Source organism: Ochlerotatus camptorhynchus, unplaced genomic scaffold (genome assembly GCF_037179485.1).
Source record: "Ochlerotatus camptorhynchus isolate MF236.1 unplaced genomic scaffold, CSIRO-AGI_Acam_v1.1 ptg000472l, whole genome shotgun sequence".
NCBI classification, from domain to species: domain Eukaryota; kingdom Metazoa; phylum Arthropoda; class Insecta; order Diptera; family Culicidae; genus Ochlerotatus; species Ochlerotatus camptorhynchus.
The window spans coordinates 1,027,603-1,051,221 of record NW_027040958.1 but is presented as its reverse complement, the minus strand read 5'-3'; the positions used below and the strand labels follow the sequence as shown (position 1 = coordinate 1,051,221).

The window sequence follows — 23,619 nt, the reverse complement described above, 5'->3', positions numbered from 1 at the left end:
ACTCAGTCCACCACTCACCAGTTCCGTCAGCTGCCTCCGCAGGTCCGGTCCTTCAATGATCTTACCTCCCGGATGGATCGATTCCAGTGCTTCAGCCGTCTTGGATGCCACCATGTACAGATCCGGCTGCAGAGATGGGTGCGAAATAATCAAGAACTTGACCCACTTGACCAGGGTGCTAACGCATTCGATGAAGTTCAACAATAGGTACGACTCCCGATCGGAGAATATGTCATCTGACATGGAAATCATATTCTCCGACGATGCCGTAGACGGCTGTTCGCGAGCAATCGATATGCTATGCTGGCGCTGCTTTTCCTGCCAACTCTTCAACGACATCTCCAGGCTACGATTGCGGCACAACATTTGGACACGATTCTTGTGAATGATGCGGATCATTCCTGGTGGCTGCAGCCACGCTTCCCCGTCCACCTGAATGGGAACACATTCTTCGCCTGAAAAAAATTAAAGCCAAATTCTAGAATCACCGACATTAAATTCCCATGCCATTAAAACCCCACCTAAGATATTGATCTGAATACTCTGGCACTGAGCGATTCGGTGGTGCTGCAGATTGATCAAACGGGACGCTGCCATCTGGACTGAACCGAAAACGGCCACCACCTCCAGGATGCGATCGTCGAAACTTTGCGCCAGAAAGCAATCATCCTCCTTTTTGTTGCCCCAAAAGTTGGTACCTCCCATGAAGCTCGGAATGTTGAGTATGACGATTCCCTGCAGCGATGGTAGCGGAATACGTTGCCCGTCGCACTCGAGTTGCACTTTCTGTTCCAAGTTTTTATACGTCTTCTGAAGCCACTGCTTTGAGCCAAGTACTCCATACCACATGTAATTCTTCGCTCGGGATCTACACTTTTCCGGATGTTCTTCCCGTTTGTTGTGGAAGTCCAAGGATATTTTCGCATCGATGCCGATTCCAAAATAATTGTTCATAACGGCTTTCTCCATGTAGCCTTCCATGAGTGTTTCATCCGGATCCATCAAAGGACTGACTGCCGCACACAAGGTATCGGCATTAGCCAATAAACACTTGGAAATAAACCCAGTTCCACTGGTGACATTGGGCCAAGAAGGCAACCTTACCAAAGGATTGATTATGGGCAGCTTCTTCACCCTTTCTTCTTTCTCTTCTTTTTTCTTCTTCTCGTCTTCTTTGCTCTCAGCATCTCCATCAAAGTTGAACAAACGAAGGTTAGAACTAAAAATATTGCTTTTGGAACTACCCAGCGCTTCCGGTTTGAACAGTAGACTTCCACTGCTGATTCGTCGCGTAGCAGCTGGCGAGCAATTGAGAAAGCGTATATGTTCCGAGTCTAGACCTAGTAAATTCGGATTGTTGCCCGAGTGCCGTCGGTTGACATCCATCTCTCGCGGTGCCAGCATGTTTGGTGTATGGCTGGAGTGTCGTCGTATTTCCGGCACCCGAAGCGATCGCAGCTCGTCACTCATTGCCGGCGATGGTGGTTCGACGACCACGTTGATTGTCGGAATGCCTGTCATCTCATGTGATTGCTCATCGTTGTCGGGCTCATCCTCCATCTCATCATCATCATCGTCATCCAACTGCCCCCCAGCTGCACCTTCGGAGTCCTGATCTTCATCTGATCCGTCGTCTTTGTCATCGTATTCCGTTATGCTATCCTCGTCCGGGTTGGTACATGCCGAACTTAGTTTCCGGTATTCGATCCCATACGTTCGCACCGTATCCGTATCGGAACCGGACATATCCGATGGGGATCCATGCGGTTGCAGTAAACATGCGGCCAGATTCTTCGTATTCTCATATTCATTTTCCTGCACCTTGTACGCTCGACTCGCTAGACTTCTGGATGGCATTTCGCGACCGGCCGGTCGCTTGAAGCTCTTCCTAGCGATGTCATTGCCCTCAACAAACTTGGCCAGGCTACAGTAGCGAGGCTCTCGAACTTTCTGATCATCGCACCGGTTATCGATGTTGAACGCTCGGTTCTCGAACCCGCACTGTTCCGGTTCCATGCTCCCTTTTCGTTGTTGCTGCTGCTGTTGTTGTAGTTGTTGTTGTTGTTGTTGATGTTTGATTTTGAAGCTGCGTCTCTTCGTGTGATCCAGAGTGCAAAGTGTCGTTGTGTCTTCGGTGATTGTGTTGTCCTGTAAGGCACCCAACAATTCGATTCCCAGAACGGAACTGATGTCGTCCATGAGGCTTTCACCGTGTAGCGCTTCGGTGGTGTCGCTCGTTTCTGGTGAATCGATGTGGCTGAAATGGTCCGTGTCCTGTTGAAAAAAGCAGCACGTTAGATAGTGAATGCAACGGATGTTTGAGGTGCTTGGGATTTTTGAAGAATACCACAAAAGGGGTCCTCGTTGAGATTGGAGAAGAATCTCTGCAGGGATTTGAGGAGACAATCTCTAGGAATTGAAGTAGGATCCATTCAGGAATCTGAGAAAAGTCCCTTCTGGTATTTTTTTTTTTCAGAGATTCGAGTAGAATTCCTTCAGAGATTAAAGTAAAATCCAGATTCGTGTACAACTCCAGCAATTTATTCAGAGTGCATATAGGAGTATGTATAGAATTCTTTTCAGGGATTCGTATAAAATTTTCTTAAGGGAATGGACTAGATTATTTAGAGAATTTTTGTTCAATACCTCCAGAGATTCTAATAGAATATATCAAGGGATTCCGGTAGAATCTGTTTAGAAATTTATGCAGACTACCCCTAGGAATTCAAGTAGAATTCTTCCAGGGATTCGTCTGCTTAGAGTTGCTCCGTAGATTTGTTAAGAATCCCTTCAGGTTTTTGCGTAATTTTTTTCCAGGGACTTGAGAAGAATCCCACTAAAGATTGGTATAGAATCACTCCGGTGATTTGTGAAGCATCCCATCAGATATTCGTGTAAAATGCTTTAAATTATTTGTGTAGAATCACTGCAGGAATGAGTTTAGAATTTATCAGATTTTCGTCCAGAATTTTTTCAATGATTCGTGTAGAATCATTCCAGACATTAGTGCAGAATCCCTCCAAAGATTGAGCTGGACTCTACCTCTCTCTCAATCTCCAGAGATTAGTGTAGAATCCTTCTAGAAATTGTTATAGAGTCCTTCTAGGGATTGAAGTAGAATCCCTACATGGATTTGAATAGAATCCTTCAAAGAATCCATTGAAATCTCTGCAGGGATTGAAGAGCAATCCTTCCAGTCGTATTTCAGTTGAATCCTTCCAGTAGAATCCCTACAAATATATTAGTGTATTCTTTCCAAAAATTCAAATAGAATATTCCAACGTGAATAATTTATGCATGGATAGAATCTTTATAGGAATTGGTATTGGAATTGGAGTACAATACTTCCAGGAGAATTAAAAAAAAATCATCTACTCTCCACAGGGATATTAGTGGATTTTCTTCAAATATTGAAGAATTCGTGTAAAGTTGTTCCAGAGATTAGAATGGAATTTCTCTAGGTTTTAAAGTAAATTCCTCCAGGAATTCAAATAGAATTCCTGATGAGGTTTGTGAAGAATCCTTCCAGGTTTTCGCGTAGAATCTTTCCAGTGATTCGTGGAAAATTTATTCAATATTGGAGCTAAATCTCTTCAAGGATTCGTGTTAAATCACTCCAAAGCTTGATTAGAATCTTTGGAATAGTGTAGAATCACTCTAGAAATTGGAGCTAGAATCCCTCCATGGATTCAAGTTGAATCCCTACGAGGATTTGATGGGAATCCCTCCTGGAATTGATGTGCAGTCCTTTCAGTAGAATTTCAATTGTTTTCTTCTAGTAAAATCCCTACGGATTATCAGTGGATTTCCTCCAAAGATTCACGAAGAATCTCTCCAGAGATTCATGTAGAATTCATCCAGGGATTGAAACTTTTCAGGAATGTGTTTGGAATAATTTTAGACATTCAAGTAGAATTCCAGTAAAATCCTTCTAGTGGAACCCATGCAGGAATATTAGAGAATTTTCTTAAAAGGATTCGAGTAAAATACCTCTACGGATTCGTGTAGCGTTCCTCCAGATATTTAAATGGAACTGCTCTAGGGTTTAAAGTAGAATTCCTCCAGGAATTCGAGTAGAATTTTGACAGGGGATTGTTAAGAATCCTTCCATGTTTTTTTGTAGAATCCTTCCTGGCCTGGAGTAGAATCCGATCAGAGTTTGGTGTAGCATATCTCCTGTGATTTGTGAAGAATTTACTCAAGTATTTGTGCAGAATCCCTTTAAGGATTCGTGTTGAATCCTTGCATGGATTCGAGTAGAATCCCTCGAACAATGTTATTGGAATCTCTCCTGGGATTGGAATGCAATCCTTCTAGTGAACTCCAATAACATTCTTCTAGTAGATTCCCTACGGAATATCAGTGCATTTCCTCCAAAGATGCATGTAGACTTACTCCAGAGGTTTGAATGAAATTCCTCTAGGTGTTTAAGTAGAACTACTCCTGGAATTCGTGTAGAGTTCCTGCAGTAACTTGTGAAGAATTCTTCAAGGTTTCGAGGGTTCCTTCTTGGGCCTGAAGTAGAATCCCATCAGGGATTGGTGTAGATTATCTCATGTGATTCGTGAAGAATTTATTCAAGTATTTGTGTTGTAATGCATTCAAGTTATTTAAGATCCCTTCAAGTATTTGTGTTGAATCACTTCACGGATTAGTGTTGAATCGCAGTAGAAAATGAGCAAGAATTTCTCCATTAATTCGAGTAGAATGCCTCCAACGATTCCAATAAAATCCTACTAGTAGAATCCCTACAGGGATATCAGTTGATTCTATCCAAAGCTTCGAGATGAATTCCTTAAATAATTCCTGTAGAGTTCCTCCAGAGATTTGAATGGAATTTTTCTAGGTTTTATTGTGAAATTTATCCAGGAATTTGTGTAAAATTTCTGCAGGGATTTGTGAAAAATCCTTTCAGGTTTTCGAGTAAAATCCTTCCTGTGCGTGGAATAGAATCCCATCAGGGATTGGTGTAGAATCTATCCAGTGATTCGTGAAAAATTCAATCAAATATTAGTGCAGAACCCTTTCAAGAATTTGCTTAGAATCACTCCACAAATTAGTGTAGAATCCCTCCAGAGATTATCTGAAATCCCTCCAGGGATTGGTATAGAATCTCTCAATTGACATGAGTAGATCCAGCCAAGCAAAAATACTACTAACCGAATCCTCCAGAATTCAAGTAGAATCCTTCAATGATTTATTGAAATCTTTCCTGGGAGGTGAGTGCAATGCTTCCAGTAGGATTCTAATTTGACTACCTAAAAATAACTCTAAAATAAAATCATACTAGCCGAATCCCTGGAGGGATGTCAGCGGATTATCTTCAAAGATTTGATTAGAATACTCCTTCGTGTTGAATTTCTCCCGAGATGGAATGTTTACATTAAAGATTAATTTTCCAAGGACTAGTGTAGAATTCCTCCAGAAATCAGAATGAAGTTCCTCTAGACATTAATATAGGATGCCTTAATAGATACGTGTAGAATTTCTCCAAGGATTTGTGGAGAATTCTTCCTGGTTTTCGTGTAGAATCCTTCCAGAGAGTGTAGTAGAATTCGTCTAGGAGTTAGTCTATTTAAAATTTCGTATTAAATCTCTTTAAGTTTGCGTGTAATATCCCTTCAAAGATTCGTGTAGAATCCTCTCAAGGTTCGTTTGGAATTTCTGCTGGGATTGGAGTGAAATCCTTCCAATAGAATTCCAGTGAAATCGTTCTAGTAGAATCCTTGCATGGGTATAAGGGGATTCATTCCAAAGGATTTGTGTAAAATTTATCCAGGGACTTGTGTCAAGTGAATTTGTCAAGGAATTCGTATAAAATCGCTTCAGAGTTTCTTGTAGAATAGGCCATATAATTCGGGTAGAATATTTACAGAAATTCATGTAGGGTAACGCTGGGCATTCAAGTAGAATTATTCCAGAAATTCGTGGCGTCCCTTAGCTCAGTCGGTAAAGACGCAGCAAAGCAAGACCATACTGGAGGAGTCTTGGTTCGATTCCCGATCTAGACGAGGCGTTTTTTGGGTTGGAAAATTTCTTAACTTCCCTGGGCATATAGCATGATTGTACTTGCTGCATAATTATACTAATGCAAACATGGTACAGGCATCGAAAGCTCTCAATTAATAACTGTGGAAGTGCATCTAGAACACTAAATTGAGAGCCCGGAATAAGCTAATATGCGATAAGCAATAAGCTTGAAATGTTAAGAAGAAGTCGGTGGAATTTATCTAGAGACTCGAATAGAATTTCTCTAGGGCTTGGCATTCAACGCATTCCTCCATGAATTTGTGTAGAATTCTTCCAAGGATTCGTGTAGGATTCCTCCAGAGATTCTTGTTCAATTACTCCAGTGATTCTTGTAGAATATCTTCAGAGATTTGTGAAGAATCCTTCCAGACTTTCGTGTAAAATGCTTCCAGAAACTGGGTTAGAATCTATTCAGAGATTTGTGTAGAATATCTCTAATGATTAATGATGAATCTCTAGATGCATTCTTTTTAAATACCTCTCAGTATTTGCGTAGAATATCTCCAAGGATACGTTTGGCTCGAGCTAGAATCTCTCCATGTTGTATAACGCCTCCAGAGATTTGAGTAAAATTCCTTATGGGAATCGATTGGAATTTTTCCTAGGATTGAAGTGAAATCCTTCCAGGATTTATAGTAGAATCCGTTAAACCCACTGGATTGAATTGATGTGAAATTTTCCCAAGAATGTATTCATGTGGAATTTTCCCAAGAATTTATGTTATATGCCTCTAGGCATTCGAGCAAAATCCCTTTATGGACTTGAGTGGATTCTCTATAAAGTTTTTTTTTTTTGAGAATCCTACTAGAAATTTGGGATTCAAGTGACATCCTTTCTAGTATTCGTGTGGAATCAATAATGGGATATGACTGGATTCCCTCCAATCATTGGAGTAGAATTCCTTTAGGAATTTTCGGAAAAGATAACTCTCCAGGGATCCGTTTAGAATCCCTTCATAGATTCGGCAAGCATCCTTCCAGATAGTGTTTCCTACTAGGGAAACCCCGGGAAAACTATCCCGCGAATTTTACCAAAAATCTTCTTCTTCTTCTTCCTCGCTTTCAAGCTTATTGCGTATGGCATATTAGCTTTTTGCGTGCTCTCAACTTAGTGTTCTAGATGCACTTCCACAGTTATTAATTGAGAGCTTTCGATGCCTGTACCGTTTTTGCATTAGTATAAATGTGTGGCAAGTACAATCATACTCTATGCCCAGGGAAGTCGAGACATTTTCCAACCCGAAAAATTCCTAGACCGGACTGGGAATCGAACCCAGCCACCTCCAGCATGGTCTTGCTTTGTAGCTGTGTCTTTACCGACTGAGCTAAGGGAGGTCCCAAAAATCACGTCTCGCGATTTCCGAGAATTCGTTCCAATTTACCGGGAAAAAATGCTAGAAGTATTGTTGGGTCAAAATATAAGAATGGAGGTGTTCATGGAAGAGTCATAAGAAACATTTAAGGAGAAAGTTTTCAGAAACGTCCAGAGGAAGTCTAAAGATTTTCTAAAGGAAATTGTAAGAATGCTCTAGGTGAAGTCAGAGGGATATTCTAAGGGAAGCCAGAAGAAGTGTCAGGGTGAGTCCAGAAAAACTCTCCGAGGAAATCAGAAGACATTTTCATGCGAAGCCAAAAAGACTTATCGAGGAAGTCGGGAGAAACTTCCGGAGATGTCGAAAAAACTTCTGGGGTAGTTAAAACGAATAAATAGAATCTTCCAATGACAATTTAAGCAACTTGCTGAGGAAGTTGGATGAACCTTCCAGCGGAAGTCAAAAGTAGCTAACGTGGAAGCCAAAAGAAGCTTCCGAAGATATCAGCTGACTATTTCGAGGAAAATTGGAAGAGACTTCGGGGAGCATTTGGTAATATTTTATGGGTTAAAAAAAAACTCCCGAGGGTCCTTAGCCGTAACAAACAATCCAGAAGACGTCGGATGAAAAATCTTTGGTAGCTCGGGAAAATTGATGGATGTAAAACTATGCATAGGGGAAATAGCCGCTATTGAAAATTTTGTCGATTGCTGAATTCAAATTAGGGGCATTTAGGCCGACATTACATCCATTTCCCTTATAAAAATGAATTTCTGTCTGTCTGTCTGTCTGTCTGTCTGTCTATCTGACCCTTAAAGACTCGGAAACTACTGAACCGATCGGCGTGAAAATGTGTATGCAGGGGTTTTTGGGGCCGGGAAAGGTTCTTATGATGGCTCGAGACCCCTCCATCCTTTATAAGGGGGGAGGGGGGCTCTCATACAAATGAAACAGAAAAATAAAGCATGCTTTTTTGAATCGGCGCATAAACTCAAGCCAAGCGCGCAAGGAAGAGCATACTCAGCTGGTATATTATAATTAAGTGGTCAAGCTAGTTTCTTTATTATAAATCACTATACAAAAGTTAAGAAATAAACATTCTGATAAATAAATGCCATGAATTCAATGTCCTATCTTTTTGGACTTTGAACAAAATATTTACCGTTTTCCGGGAACTCCCCGAAACAGTCATCAGTTGTTCCCCGTTTCCCAGGAAGACAACAATCGTCTGGAAATGGAAACACTACTTCAAGGGAAATCACTAGAATCTTTTCTGGGATTCGAGTATTAATTTTTCAGGGATTCTATTTGAATGTGTCTAAGTTCGTGTTCAAAAATACGGATGCAATGTTTGAGCATGAACACTTTCGGTGATTTGAGTAAAATCCCGCGATAATTTCTGATACAATCTCACTAGAGATTCATGTGAAACTCTTCAGAATTTCTTGCCGATTCCGTTCTGGATTCCTGTAACATCTAACTAAGAAGTTGTGTTGAATCTCACCATGGATGTTTGCTGAATCCCGTCTGGGATTGCTGTAATTAGAAGGATACATTTGAGCAGTTCCAGGCCAAACAGCCATCAAGTAAACAAATTTAGATTCTACCTTTCAGATTTCTATGGAACTTCGCATAATTGTTCGCTGAACCAATGAACCAATTTTGTGATATAAATGAGCCATTTTGACACTAGATGTGCTATGATTTATTGACAAATACCGAAAACGCTTTTTTTTTTTGAAAAATGTGGTGAGAGTCCAAATGGCCGTATTCTGGCACAATCTTGGTTCACTGCTGGAACTGCTCATTTGCAACCTCATCCAAGACCCTCCGGAGGTCCCACCTTCAGTTGTGTCATCTTGACCGTTGCTATTGTCCAACAAACCTGAATAGACTCGCCAATCGGCAAGTGGGAGTTGCTCTCCGATGGTCGGTCCAGGATATCCGATGTCAGGCTATATTCTTCGTTGCTGATTGCCGAGATGATATCGCTGGCCTCTTCGGGAGCCTCATCCGATGATGATCGTTCCTACAAAAATGTAATTCATAACAGTTACCCAGTAACCGAATAATGAGTATACCATACCGGCATATCCGTGTCGATGATTGTAATATTGTCGCCGAAGTACATGTTCTCCGGAGGTTTCTCCAGAGTGGGTAGACAGATACTCGGCACCTGTAGCATGTTGGAGCCTTTTTGATCGGTGCCAGCTGGTGTCAACCTGCCATTACCAGTTTGTAGCTGCTGTTTTTGCTGCTGCTGTTGCTGCTGTAGTTGTTGCTGTTGATTGCGATACAAATTTCGCTCGTATACTTCAATCGGTTGAAAGTGTACGTACTCGGAAGGATCGCTGTTCTGTTGCTGGAGCTGGTGGTGGTGATGTTCGATGGTTTTCTTGAATGGTTTAAATCCTAAGCGTTCGAACGCGCTATTCGCATCTACCTCGAACTTTACAGTCTTCGTGTCGGATTCGAACGAAAAGTCGTACGGTGCCGTCGTTGATTGCGAATCCGAAGTTGTCGTTGTGATTGATTTCTGATTCAACGTATCGTCCTTGTCGTCCCTACAATGATTGTCTACGTTTTCTTCGATGTTGGCGAGGCGCGCTATTGCCACGTTGTAATCGCCGTTCCTCTCAGTGTGGGTGCTCTGGGTTTCCTCTAGCTCTTCGATACTGGAGATTTTTTTGTTCTCAGGTATGCCGGAGCCACGCCGGCTACCACCGTCGGCAAATTGCTTTGGCACCGGCAGGTTTACATTGCTCAGGAACTGCTCGTCCATGGAGTCCCGCCGCAGGTCCGGCAGTGGTGATATGCATGTGAGTCGCGAGGTGGACACCGACGGTGAGATTGATGACAGAGGGGCCGAGACCGGAATGGGTGAACCGCCGGGAGATGTCTCTGCGGAAACGATTACTGGGCTATAATTTCGGAGTTTACATCAGTGAAGCATACTCACCCTTTGTGATCATGGGAATCGAGAGTCGCTTCGGGGGTACGTACAGCAGGCTCGTCTCGCTGTACTTGAGCACGTCGTGTATGGCTCGTTTAAGGCTGTTGGCCCTGCACAAGACTGCTTCCTTTTCCACATGGCAGTCTAGTCTACTTGTGCGTTCTCTGGAATTCAGTTTGTCTTTTTCCTGTTTTTCTATCGTTCTATGAGAAAGAAAATCGCTGCAAGCAAAGAAAAACTCTCAACCAAGAGTACAATTAGCAAAAACTCACCCTTACTTACGTTTCTATTGGTCTTTGAGAGGCACTTTTTTGAGCAATTTCTTTCAGTGTTCGGATTAATTCGTCGTCACCGTGAAGACCAGCTTCTTCTTCCTTCAGAGTATCTAATAACATACCTAATTTTTGTCTGCTTGGGAAAGGTGTACATTAGTGACCAAATCATACTGCCGTTTTCAAACTGCCGACACTCACCTTAAAATATCACATTTGATGCTTAATTGCTCTTCGTCGGAGCTGTTTTCTATTACTCTAGTGATAAAGTCGTTGACCGTTTTGACCAGATCCCGCGTCGCCTGGAGCATGGTTTGCGTGTCCTCGTTGGTTACAATTGACTGAAGGTGACCGAGGGCTTCGTCCTCGTACTGGAACAGCACCTGGTCGGGGTGGTGCGAGATGGACATCTTGGGCGTACGCGTCGAAACCGGCGGGGCAATGCCAATGTCCCGCTCGAACACCATCACGCTCCATCTGTCAGTGGTGGAGATTGAGAGTGATTCATGTGAGCTAACTCCTATCAAGTGACAGACATGCGCTTAAAATTAGGTCTGTTCCTGTATTTGCTAATTTTGCTTTTGCTGTAAGTTGCTGTAAGATTTTCATATTGTTTCCTAAAACTATGGACTTTGATCATGAAAATCGTGAAGACAACGTCAAGTCAGTTTGTCGCAATAAACAAAATAAGTCAAGTTAAAGTTCTGCTTTTCGAATTGTCATAGTGTTGGGAATCGAAAATCTTTGACTGTGGTTTGTTTTCACTTCTATAGAGAACAGCTGGTGCAAGTTTGATTAAAGTAGTCGATCACGTTCAGAAATAACGTCAAATTGAACTTGAAAGAAGAAAAAGTATTCTGCACAAACACTTGGGAAATCCGGAGTGGTCCGGTTCCAAGCTGGTTAAAGTGCTGAAGATGCTGAAAACAACAACTGCGTTACAAGGTGTTGAGGTGCATTAAAGCCATCCCTGGTCTTTCGATCCGAGATATGGAAGCAAGGTAAAACGCCAACTTTCAAACGGTACGGAAAGGATACAAGTCGTACAAAGCCAGTAAACATCCGAACCGGCACATGAAGCACAATTTCGTGGCCAATAAGCGTGCAAGGCTCTTGTACGACCATGTTTTGACGAAACACATGGGCTGCACTTTGACCGATGACGAAACATACGTCAAACTCGTTTTTAAGCTGCTTCCCAGTCAAAAATTTTACATCGCGACTGGACGTGGGGATGTGCCGGGAAGACTCAATTTCGTGTTTGCCGACAAGTTCGCAAGGAAGGCCATGAGTTGGCAAGTGATTTGCAGTTATGGTCTGAAAAAGGAACCATTAATCACATCCGGGACGATGACATCCCAAGTTTACATCGAAGAATGCCTGAACAAGCGTGTATTGCCGTTCATCGGCAAGCATAGGGGCAAAGTCATCTTTTGGCCTGATTTGGCCAGCTGCCACTACTCCACGGTAGTTTTGGAGTGGTATGCTGCCAACAAGAACGATTTTGTCCCCATTTTGTTATGCACATTTAGCTTTTTCTACCGACCTCGGCTCTGCAAATCTCGGCAAAAAGAAAATTCACTGAGCTCTCAGAAAAAGTGACATTTGGTTGCTGAGTCTCGGATAATGCTTAGCTGAATCTCAGCAAGCAAATGAAATGTTTGCTGAGATCTCAGTGACTTTTTTTGCCGAGGTTTGCACAGCCGAGCTCGGTAGAAAAAACTAGATGTGTGCAGTGCAGCATTCATGCAGTTTCCAAATTATAATTTTGACTCAACATTAATGTTGCATGTCCTCAAACATTCTAATGTTCTACTAAAGGGTGATACGGTCAAAATTTGGTCAATAGCAACTTGACGTATTTCTTTCAATTTTGCATTTAAAAAACCTGAACACCCCTCATTTTGAAGGTGTGTGTGTGTAGAATGTTGCTCCTATTTTGATTTTGGAATTCACTCTTAAGTTGTCAAAATGCCGTCCAAGCAAGAAGAGCAGCGTATCAAAATTTTGCTCGCGCATCGCGAAAATCCGAGCTACTCGCACGCAAAGTTGGCAAAATCGCTAAAAGTTGCCAAATCAACCGTTACAAATGTAATTAAAGTGTTTGGGGAACGTTTGTCGACAGCCAGGAAGTCTGGATCGGGGGGAAATCGAAAACCGGAAGCCGCTGAGACGACAAAGAGAGTTGCCGGTAGTTTCAAGCGAAACCCTAACCTCTCTCTCCGAGATGCCGTAAATAAGCTGGGTGTATCGTCTACAACCGTGCATCGAGCCAAAAAACGAGCCGGACTATCGACTTACAAGAAGGTAGTGACTCCAAATCGCGATGATAAACAAAATACGACGGCCAAAGCGCGATCCCGGAGGCTGTACACGACGATGCTGACGAAGTTTGACTGCGTGGTAATGGACGACGAAACCTACGTCAAAGCCGACTACAAGCAGCTTCCGGGACAGGAGTTTTATACGGCAAAAGGAAGGGGAAAGGTAGCAGATGTTTTCAAGCACATGAAACTGTCAAAGTTCGCAAAGAAATATCTGGTTTGGCAAGCCATCTGTACCTGTGGCTTGAAAAGCAGCATTTTCATAGCTTCCGGGACTGTCAACCAAGAAATTTACGTGAAAGAGTGTTTGAATAAACGTCTGCTGCCTTTCCTGAAGAAACACGGTTGTTCCGTACTGTTTTGGCCAGATTTGGCATCTTGCCATTACGGTAAAAAGGCCATGGAGTGGTACGCCGCCAACAACGTGCAGGTGGTTCCCAAGGACAAGAACCCTCCCAACACGCCAGAGCTCCGCCCAATTGAGAAATACTGGGCTATTGTCAAGCGGAACCTAAAGAAGACCAAAAAAACTGCTAAGGGCGAGCAGCAGTTCAAGGCAAACTGGCTTTCTGCGGCGAAGAAGGTGGACAAGGTGGCTGTACAAAATCTGATGGCAGGGGTCAAGCGTAAGGCCCGGCAATTCGGATTTGGAAAAGCGGAAGCCTAACTGAATATTTTTCCTGAATTTTATACTAATTGAACTTGAAAAAGAAATTTAATTTGATTTTTTAAATAAAAGATTTCACCGATTTACACGCGGTTTCCCTTGACCAAATTTTGACCGTATCACCCTTTAAATAGACCACCCCCGCCAAGATCCATATAAAGCCAGGATTTCACACTTTTTCTTTCTTCGTTGCACGAATTTGGCACAATTTACTTCTCTTTTTGATATTAAGGAAACTAAACACTAAGCGGAATAACCCACTTTCACGGTATTTATATGTAAATCTGTACGCGAATTCCAAATCTAAGGCCTAATCCCGTTTTATGGGGTGGTTTGTGGTACGATATCTTTAAACGTATTTATCTCTATAAATGTTTATAAGCAAAAAATATAAATACAGTGATGCTCTCGCGATTCCGGAGGAGTGCATTCTAAACTATGATGATTACCATATAATTGTTTAAAATGATCTTAAAAACCTGGCCGAAAGCCATCGAATAGGTCTAGTATATCTGAACAACTTAACCGAAGACGGAAGCCTTCAATCTAGTCCAGATGTTAGTTTAGGGCAAAAAATTCAATATCAACATCACACGAGTGCCAGCTGGTGGTGAATTAACAACTTTGCTGAAGACGGAAACCTTCTATCTAGTCTAGAATGACACACTAGCGCTGCCTGGTGAGTGAATTCTGAACTAAACTCTTTACCTTAGAACAGGTCTTGTCAATCAAAACAACTTTACCCATGGTAGGAACCGTCTATCTAGTCCATGTGTTCAGCTAGGGTAAACAATTAAAAATGAATATCACACTAGCGCCACCTGGATAGATAGATTGCCACATGTGCGCCACCTCTTGAGTTAATTCTGAACTAAACTCTTTACTATAAAATAGGTCCTGCCAACTGAAAAACTTTGCAGAAGACGGGAACCTTCTATCTAGTCAAGATATTAAGTTAGGACAGACAATTAAAAATAAATGTCATGATAACGCTACCTGTTGAGTGAATTTTGAAATAATATCTTTACCTCAGGATGGGTCTTCTCCACCTGATAAACTTTGCTCAAGACGGAAACTATCCATATAAGCAGGATCTGAAGATATCGTTTTATAATGTGTATTGAAGAAGGTGCAACTTGATCATTTTCGCCATCTAGTGAGTATATTATGTCATAAACTATTCATAGTTTTAAAAACCTTGCACTCCTGGACATTTTTGCACATGGAAGCAACATCGTATATGTATGAATGTAAAATTATGTTTATTTCTGTTGATTATGATAGAACATTGATTTAACATTTTATTTTAATATTCTAATTAAATATTTGCATTTTTTAACTAGTTTACTGAATACCCCTTTTGGGGGTGTGTTTTGTTTGAATTGAAAAAAAGTGATAACCTACCTAACAATGAGTAACTTAATCTATCGTGCTAGATCACGTATGATCTGATGTTTTGATCTCAGACAGGTGTCTCTGAACCTTTCCAAGATGAAAACTCTCCGTTCTTCTAATGTCTGAATTCCAGCCAGGAGGTGGATCTCAGAATTTCTAGTCCGCGGGGGACTGTTTAGGACCATCCTAAGGATCTTGTTCTGGATCATTTGAAGTTTAAGGTGATGGCATTTGGCGAAACTCTCCCAGATTGGCATCCCGTATTCTATTACGGGAAGGATGATTTGTTTGTAGACAGCAAGCTTATTTTTCAGGGATGAAGTAGACCTCCTGTTGATGAGTGGATACAGTGATATTACACTAGGTTTTGGTTTTGTCAACGTGCTCCCTGAAAATCAGCTTGCTGTCTAGTGTTAAGCCGCGGTAGACTACCTCTTTTGACCATTCCACCACTGTACCGTTCAGACAGATCTTATTATTCACCGACGGAAGAAGTCTGGGAGATTTAGAGTGTGGAAATATGATGACCTGGGTCTTTGCCGCGTTGATACGGATCTTCCAGCTGTTGAAATATTCAGACAGGACGTGCGGGCCTCTCTGAAGTTTGGCAGTCAGAGCTCCGATGACCCTACCCTTGTAGACGATGGATGTGTCATCTGCGAATAGAGACAACGATCCACCATCAGGGAGAGCCGGCATATCGGAGGTGAACAGGTTGAATAGAATGGGGCCAAAGATGCTTCCTTGTGGAACCCCAGCACCGATGTTGAAAGCATCCGATGTGATGCCATTCAGAGATACTCGGAGCGTCCTGTTCGATAGGTAGTTGTTAATTATCTTCACTTGGAAGATTGGAAGACCGTAGTTCTGCAATTTGAACACCAAGCCATCATGCCAGACATTGTCGGACGCTTTTTCAACGTCCAACAACGCCATGGCAGATGTTTTCGAAATAGACTTGTTCCGTCTGAGAATGTTTGTTACTCGAGTCAGCTGGTGGACGGTCGAACGACCTCTCCGAAAACCAAACTGTTCCTCGAGTAACAATTTGTTTTCTTCGGCAGATGTTATGAGCCGGTGGTAGACTGCTCTTTCGAACAGTTTTGATAAGAGAGAAGGCTGATTGGTCAATAACTTGAAGGATAGGACGGATGATTCCCAGGTTTCCGGATGGGTATGACTTTAGCTGACTTCCAGCATGAGGAGAAGTAGCCAAGTCGTAGGCACAGATTAACAATCAGTGCCAGATGGTTGTAGAATCTGAAACTCAAGTGTTTAGATGATTTGATATAAGCCAACAGTTCGTCAGCCGTAATCTCGGAAAATATTGGGAGTCTGATGGAAGTTGGTTGCGTTTTCAGAAACCTCAGCTTCGTGAGAGCTGATGATGTTTTGTCCGAAATTATGAGAGCTAACGAAGTGTTGACCTATCGCGGCAGCCTTATCTTCAGGAGTTATCAGATGAGCCACTGGGTCGCCGGGACTATCCAGTGGGGTCAGTGGTTGAATGGGTCTTGGCTTATTTTTAAGAATTTTGGCTTGTTCCCAAAAAGGCTTTGCACAATCTGGGAGAGAGCGGATCCTATTAGCAAAGTCCTGATTTCTGAGGTCCACTATCCTGGCTTGGATGGTTTTTGCTAGGCGATTACAGTGGGTCTTAAAGACAGGCAGACCAGAGCGTTGGTACTGCCTTCGGATGGTGTTACGGAGTCTTATAAAGTAATTGGTAGATCTGTCAAGGTTCAGAGTATTGCTCACCTGTCTGGATACTGGCACGTGTTATTCCCTGGCCCAGGATATCGCCTCCTCGATGGAATGCAGACACCGGTCAACGTCTTCGGGCGTTTCCGGAAGGACACCGTAGACGACAGTGCTGTCGACACAGTGTTAGAACTGATCCCAGCTGACACGATGGTAGTTGCGTCAGGAAGTTTGGAATCGGTTGACGGATGAGCCCACATCGGCCACCACCGGATAGTGATCCGAACTCAGTTCCTGGTGGGTCACAGGTTGCGAGATGTTGTCTCCCATGTTACTGACGAAGGTGTCGATGGTGGAGTGAACGCCAGACCGGCTCAAGCGGGTGGGAGAGTCGGGCGCTATTATGTTGTAGTGAGCCTCTTGCGGGTCGTCGTTCAGGATTGTGCCGTTTTGGTTGCGTCGACTGTTGCCTCAAGCCTGGTGTTTGGCGTTCAGCTCACCAACGATGATGTACTTCTCACGGCGTCGAGTTAGTTTGATGATGTTTCTCCCCAGGTCTGCTGCCGACCCGTCCCTGATGGTGATTTGTTTGGGGCAGTAGGCCGCAATGATGGTAATAGGGCCGACAGGAGTGGAGACATCCACACCCTCCGCTTCGATTATCTTCAGCTGGAAACTCGGTAGCAGTCGACAGCCAATATTTCTCCTTAATGCGATAGCTACTCCTCCTCCGCAGGAGCTGGTCCGGTCTAGCCTTATGAGCCAGAAATGGGGTAGTTGAACATTTATCTCCGGCTTCAGGTGTGTTCCGGTGATCACAGCGATGTCTATGCTATGTTCATTGAGGAAATTAACGAACTCAATGATTTTGCTCTTGAACGACTAACCCAAGTATTACCTACCTGAGTACCTGATGGGCGATGACTCGTTGAATTCAAATCTGCGCCGAACGAAGTAACCGTCTCCATTAGTCTCGGTCCTGAGCCAATCGCTTCCAGTCGCCTTGGACGTTCAAGGACCTAATGTCCTCCTCAACTGCACAAAGCCAACGCGTGCGTGGCCTACCCAGAAGCCGACGTCCTCTTCCGGGTTCCCTGCTGAATATTGACTTCGCTTGACGCTCTTCCGGCATTCGTGCCACATGCCAAGCCCACTGTAGCCTGCCGTGTTTTATAAGCTTCACAATATCCATGCCGTTATATACTTGGTACAACTCGTGATTCATGCGACGCTGCCAGATGCCATTTTCCAGTTTACCGCCGAGTATTGTTCGCAGCACTTTACGCTCGAAGACACCGAAAGCTCTCCGATCGGCCTCTTTCAATGCCCACGATTCGTGGCCATAAAGGGCTACCGGCAGAATCAACGTCTTGTACAGCGCGAATTTCGTTTTCGTACGCAAGCTGCGGGACTTCATCTGGCTACGCAACCCGTAGAAAGCCCTGTTCGCGGCTGCACTACGCCTTTGCACCTCGCGGGTAACATCATTATCGCACGTCACTAAAGTACCAAGATAAACAGATTCGTCCACAACTTCAAATTTTTCGCCATCTAGCACCACTTCACTACCAACACCACTATTGCTCCCACGCTTTCTACCGGCGACCATGTACTTCGTTTTGGTAGAATTTATCGTGAGACCAATCCTCGCTGTCTCCCTCTTAAAAGGCGCGAACGCCTCTTCCACTGCTCTACGGTCGATTCCGATGATGTCGATGTCGTCCGCAAAACCAAGGAGCATGTGCGACTTTGTGATGATGGTACCGTTCCTCTGCACGCCAGCACTCCTAATCGCTCCTTCGAGGGCGATGTTGAATAGCAAGTTCGAAAGAGCATCTCCCTGCTTCAACCCATCTAAGGTCACGAACGAGGCCAAAATCTCGTCTGCAACCCGTACACATGATTCCGAACCATCCAGCGTTGCACGAATCAGCCTAAGTAGTTTCGTCGGAAAACAGTTTTCTTGCATTATCTGCCATAGCTCGTTTCTCTTAACTGAATCGTACGCTGCCTTGAAATCTATGCACAGATGATGAGTCTGCAAGTTTTATTCCCGGAACTTCTCAAGGGTTTGACGCAGGGTAAACATTTGATCCGTCGTTGATCGACCCTCACGAAAACCAGCCTGGTATTCGCCGACGAAGGATTCCTCAAGCGGTCTCAATCTGTTGAACAGAACACGTGCTAATATTTTGTACGCCGAATTCAGAAGCGTGATTCCTCTGTAATTGGCGCACTCCAGTCTGTGTCCCTTTTTGTAGAGGGGACAAACGAGACCAACTAGCGGGCAATTCTTCCTCCTCCCATATCTTGAGCAGTATACGGTGGATCATCTGGTGCAGCTGATCACTTCCGTGTTTGAGAAGTTCGGCCGGGAGCTCGTCCTTCCCCGCAGCCTTACTGTTTTTCAGCTCTCGTATCGCCTTTTTCACCTCTTCTAGCGTTGGTGGTTCCACAGCTTGACCATCGTCGTCGATGTGTGTTCTGTTTGTAGATGCTCTCTCGTTCTCTCCGTTCAGCAACGTCTCGAAGTACTCCTTCGACCTGGCAGCCACCATCGTTTTATCTGTCAGCAGATTACCTTCACGGTCATTGCACATGGTGGGAGACAAGACGGCGCTGTCTTACTCTTCACGCCATTGACAGTTGCGTAAAACCTTCGCATATCATTCTGCTCCATACTTTCTTGCGCCTTAGCAATAACGCGTTCTTAGTACTGCCTTTTTTTTCTGCGATGGGTTCGTTTCTCGTCTGACGTTGCTACCCTGTACCGCTCTCTGTTCTGACGGGTACCAGACACCAACATCCGGCTTCTGGCGACGTTCTTCTCCTCTGTCACTCGCTGGCACTCCTCGTCAAACCACCCGTTCCGGGGACGCCTCTGAGCTGTACCTATCACCTCTCGTGCTGTTGTGCTCACCGCTCCGTGGACAGCTTCCCAGAGATTGTTGAGATTCTCGTTCACGTTGATTTCCGCTATCCGCTCATTCAGCTTCTGGTGGTACTCTGCAGCAACACCATCTACTGTCAAACGTTGGATGTTGAAACGCATCGATCTCCGGTTTCTCGAACTCGTAACGGTCGATAGACGCGCTCGAATTTTCGCGACAACGAGGTAGTGATCCGAGTCGATATTAGGACCCCTGAAGGTCCTGACATCTACGACATCCGAGAAATGCCAACCATCCACCAACACGTGGTCGATCTAGGAGCAAGTTTCGCCATTAGGGTGTCTCCAGGTGTACTTTCGGATATCTTTGCGTGCAAAGTGGGTGCTACTGATGACCATATCGCGAGCAGCAGCGAAGTTTATCAGCTTCAGGCCATTATCATTCGTTGCAGAGTGAAGGCTCTCTGTTCCAATGATTGGGCGAAAGAATTCCTCTCTTCCGACCTGCGCGTTGCATCTCCGATGACAACCTTCACGTCGTGTTTAGGGCACTCATCATAGCTTTTATCCAGGCTTTCATAAAACGCGTCCTTCACGTCATCGGATTTATCGTTAGTCGGTGCGTAGATGTTGATCAGGCTGTAATTGAAGAATTTTCCACGAATCCTCAAAACGCAGATGCGCTCGCTAACCGGTTTCCACCGCATAACCCGCTTCATCTGTTTCCCAATCACTACGAAACCAACTCCGTGTTCTGCTCTATCGCCACCGCTGTAGTAGATATGGTATTTGAACGATGTTTTGGCGATAGGATCTACCGCCCTAAATTCACGTTCTCCAGATCTAAGCCCTCCGTACTTCTTGAATAGCAGCCACACTCACATTCACCTTTTGCAGTTCACGGGCCAGAAGGCCCACTCGTCCAGGTTCATTTAACGTTCTGACATTCCAAGAACCGAGTTTCCATTCATTTTCCTTATTTCGTTGCCGTTGGGTCAGTTGCCGAAAATTCCGTTAGTTTTTTTTTTCTTCTTACTTCATTTTTCTGAGTATTTTTATAATTCAGTATGCTACCGTACCAGGGTCGCGATACCTACATCGTGTTGATGGGGCTGCCATCTTAGGTTGAGTTGACACGATTCAACATTTCTCATTTCAGCCGCTGCATGTCAGACAGACGCTGTTTGAGCCGCACCTCCTGGTGGACAGACGCTCGGGTTATTGTGTAGATGGGGCTGCCATCTAAGATTTAGCTGAAACAATACAGCATTTCTTTTTTCAGCCGCTGGATCCCAGACAGACGCATCGAAGTGCACCAGGTACAACTGGTTCCGGAATGCACTGGTTTCATCACGTCTCGCAATGGGAAAAAAAAATGTTGATTGGTTGCAGATGAAGGTGCTCCAATTCTGCTTTGATCTCCGCAACAGGAAGATTTGGAAGACCACGGATCACCATTTTCAGTGGTTTTCTTCCAGGGACGTCGTGAGTGTAGAACCGGTTCAGCTGAAGAAAAGTGTCAACAGCGTTGTAGTCCGCCAGCGTCGAGCACAAGATTTTGATCCCCGAGCTGCACAGCTTGAACAGCGGATGGATTTGAGTTTTAGCCAGCTCATTCCTGAGCAACGCGAGTTCCTTCGTCGAGGTGAACAGTGGTTGCACTTTTTCCCGTTTCTCAACTGCATCTACATCTGCTTCTTCGGGGAGTGCCGAGAACGGATTAATCTGACGTAACCTTTCCGTGTGGTTGCTGGCACCAGCTTGCTTGCGAGGCCTTATCGGGGCATCTTGAACGGATGCGGCTGCATCCACACTTTGGCGACCCATCACCTTTTGTTTTTTCAACGGGTGAGTGGAGGCATTCAAATGTTGCTCCACTACCACCGATTTAGCGACTGTCACAAGAGAGGCGAGAACTGACGACACGTTGCTAGCAACATCGTATATGTTTGGGATCTCATGGTATAAACTCTTTCATCTATCATCTATCATCGTATCTCTTTCATCAAAATATGCCACTTCATAGGTATATTTTTACAATCACCCCTCCTCCCGAGAGTTATACCCCTCCAAAAAAAGTTTGATAATTTAAACTGAAAGTCAACTAAATTTACTTTGCAAATCATTTGAAACTTCAGAAATCCAGTGAAATTTATTTAAAATACGGCAATTTGAATTTGGGGTCAAATTGACCCAGGGTGAAGACAACGTAAGTATTTCAATGTTTATTTTTTTCCAATAAATAAGGGAAATGAATGTAATGTCGGCCTGAATGCCATTAATTTGGGCCCATACATAAATGCAGAAAACGACTAAATTTTCCATAGCGACCAAAAATATCCATTAGTACCGTCCAAGAGACGCGTTAATCTAGATAAAATTGATAAATAGCAGATTTTTAGCGATGGGCCCAATCTTAAATCCATAGGCCAACATTAGAGTCTTTTCCCCTATTGTTTTAAACAGTTTGGAGCAGATTTTATCTAGTATTGTAGACCTCCGGTGAATGAACCTTGTCACGAAAGAATTGGTTAAATCCATCGAAAAAAAAACTTGCAGTTGAAAGGCTTAGTGAAAGATTGTTCATTTCTGAAAGAACTCAAAGATCAAATCAAAACAAAAGAAATGGAATAAAAGTCTTAACTAACCAGAAAGAGCTCATCTCAATTTGATGCTTCTGAACTCTTTTATCGAAGAAATGGTTAGTGCTGTATTGAAGCTAGTATGTCTTTGCAGGAATATTGTAACGGAATTTCATTAGGGTTACTTCTACTCTACTACTTAGTTGCATAATGATTTTGAAGCTATTCGACAGAATCAACAATCAAGTTGCCTTCCGAGGCGCTTGTTCTACACGGTATCGACAAAAGGTCACATCAGCTTGGCTTACCAGTCCATCCCCGTGAAGAGCAAGACTGAGTAGGTACCTCCAGTATGTCTCATCTATTTTGCATCAGGAACCGTAATTGGATTGCTTATGAAAGGGAGCCGAGAAACTTCAGCACATGTTTCCATGCAAGATAAAAGATGCAAACTACTACTACTCACTCACCTATCCAGCATCTTGGTGCTTGACTTCTCGTAGCGCTCGAGCAGTTGCGGCAAGTGTGCGTCGTCATCGCAGGAGCTGCCCCAGCCCAGCACCCGCGCCAGATCGTTTCCGGTGCCCAGTGGAAGCACTGCTATTTGGCATTGTTTCTGAAAGAAGAGAAGGGAAAGGTGCTGTCACTTATTGTGATCTGAGAGGTTGGGAATGGTTTCGATTGATGTTCTATCATAAACTCTCATGAATAAAAAAAAACAACAACAAGATTACAGCTTAACGATGGCACACGTGAATTGGCCCATTAAATTTTTCCACGCCATAAATTTATTGGTATACCACATTTTAATATGATTTCAGTATCCTCCCAGGCTACAAAGCAAAGGAAACAAGTTGCCGCACACCTCAGAGGATTTTTCTCACATTTCTACTCATCTAAAGGGCGAACACGAAATTATTGCGACACCGAAAATGTCATGCCAATTTTCTTACAATATTTAGAATCAAACCAAAATTTTAGGGTAGTTTTATACATATATTTACTTCAAAAATCAAAAGAAAAGTTAATCGATGGAGCCTTGAGTGTAAAATTGAACGCATTTTCGCTTGATGCCCTCCATCAAAGTCTTTACAGTGTCATCCGGTACCAGTTTCTCAGTTTTTTTTTTTCCATTTTCTTAACATGTCCTTCTCGTCTTTGACTGTCTTCTTGCTCTTTCGAAGTTCCCGCTTCATTATTGCCCAGTACTGCTCCACCGGGCGCAGCTCCGGACAGTTTGGCGGATTCATGTCCTTTGGAACAAAATGGACAGAATTGGCCTCATACCACTCCAGGACACTTTAAGAATAGTGGCATGATGCCAAATCTGGCCAAAATAGCGGAGCTTCGTCGTGCTGCTGCAAGAACGGCAAAAGGCGCTTCTCGAGGCACTCAGATTTGTAGATCTCGCCATTTACTGTGCCCTTTGTCACGAAAGACTCACTCCTCAGTCCGCAAGAGCAGATGGCCTGCCAAATGAGATATTTGGAGGC

General features: G+C 43.7%; 1 protein-coding gene across 1 annotated transcript in view; it reads right to left on the bottom strand.

The window, feature by feature from the left end:
• Positions 1-23,619, bottom strand: part of LOC135712351 (diacylglycerol kinase eta) — a 445,427-nt gene that overhangs the window by 1,521 nt on the left and 420,287 nt on the right. Inside the window, exons 7-14 of the mRNA XM_065235324.1 lie at positions 22,597-22,742; positions 10,769-11,044; positions 10,578-10,703; positions 10,302-10,516; positions 9,429-10,243; positions 9,228-9,371; positions 522-2,274; positions 19-455 (exon numbers count right to left, since the gene is read on the bottom strand). Of these exons, the coding sequence (XP_065091396.1) occupies positions 19-455; positions 522-2,274; positions 9,228-9,371; positions 9,429-10,243; positions 10,302-10,516; positions 10,578-10,703; positions 10,769-11,044; positions 22,597-22,742 (3,912 nt within the window). The remainder of the gene's footprint in view (positions 1-18; positions 456-521; positions 2,275-9,227; positions 9,372-9,428; positions 10,244-10,301; positions 10,517-10,577; positions 10,704-10,768; positions 11,045-22,596; positions 22,743-23,619) is intronic.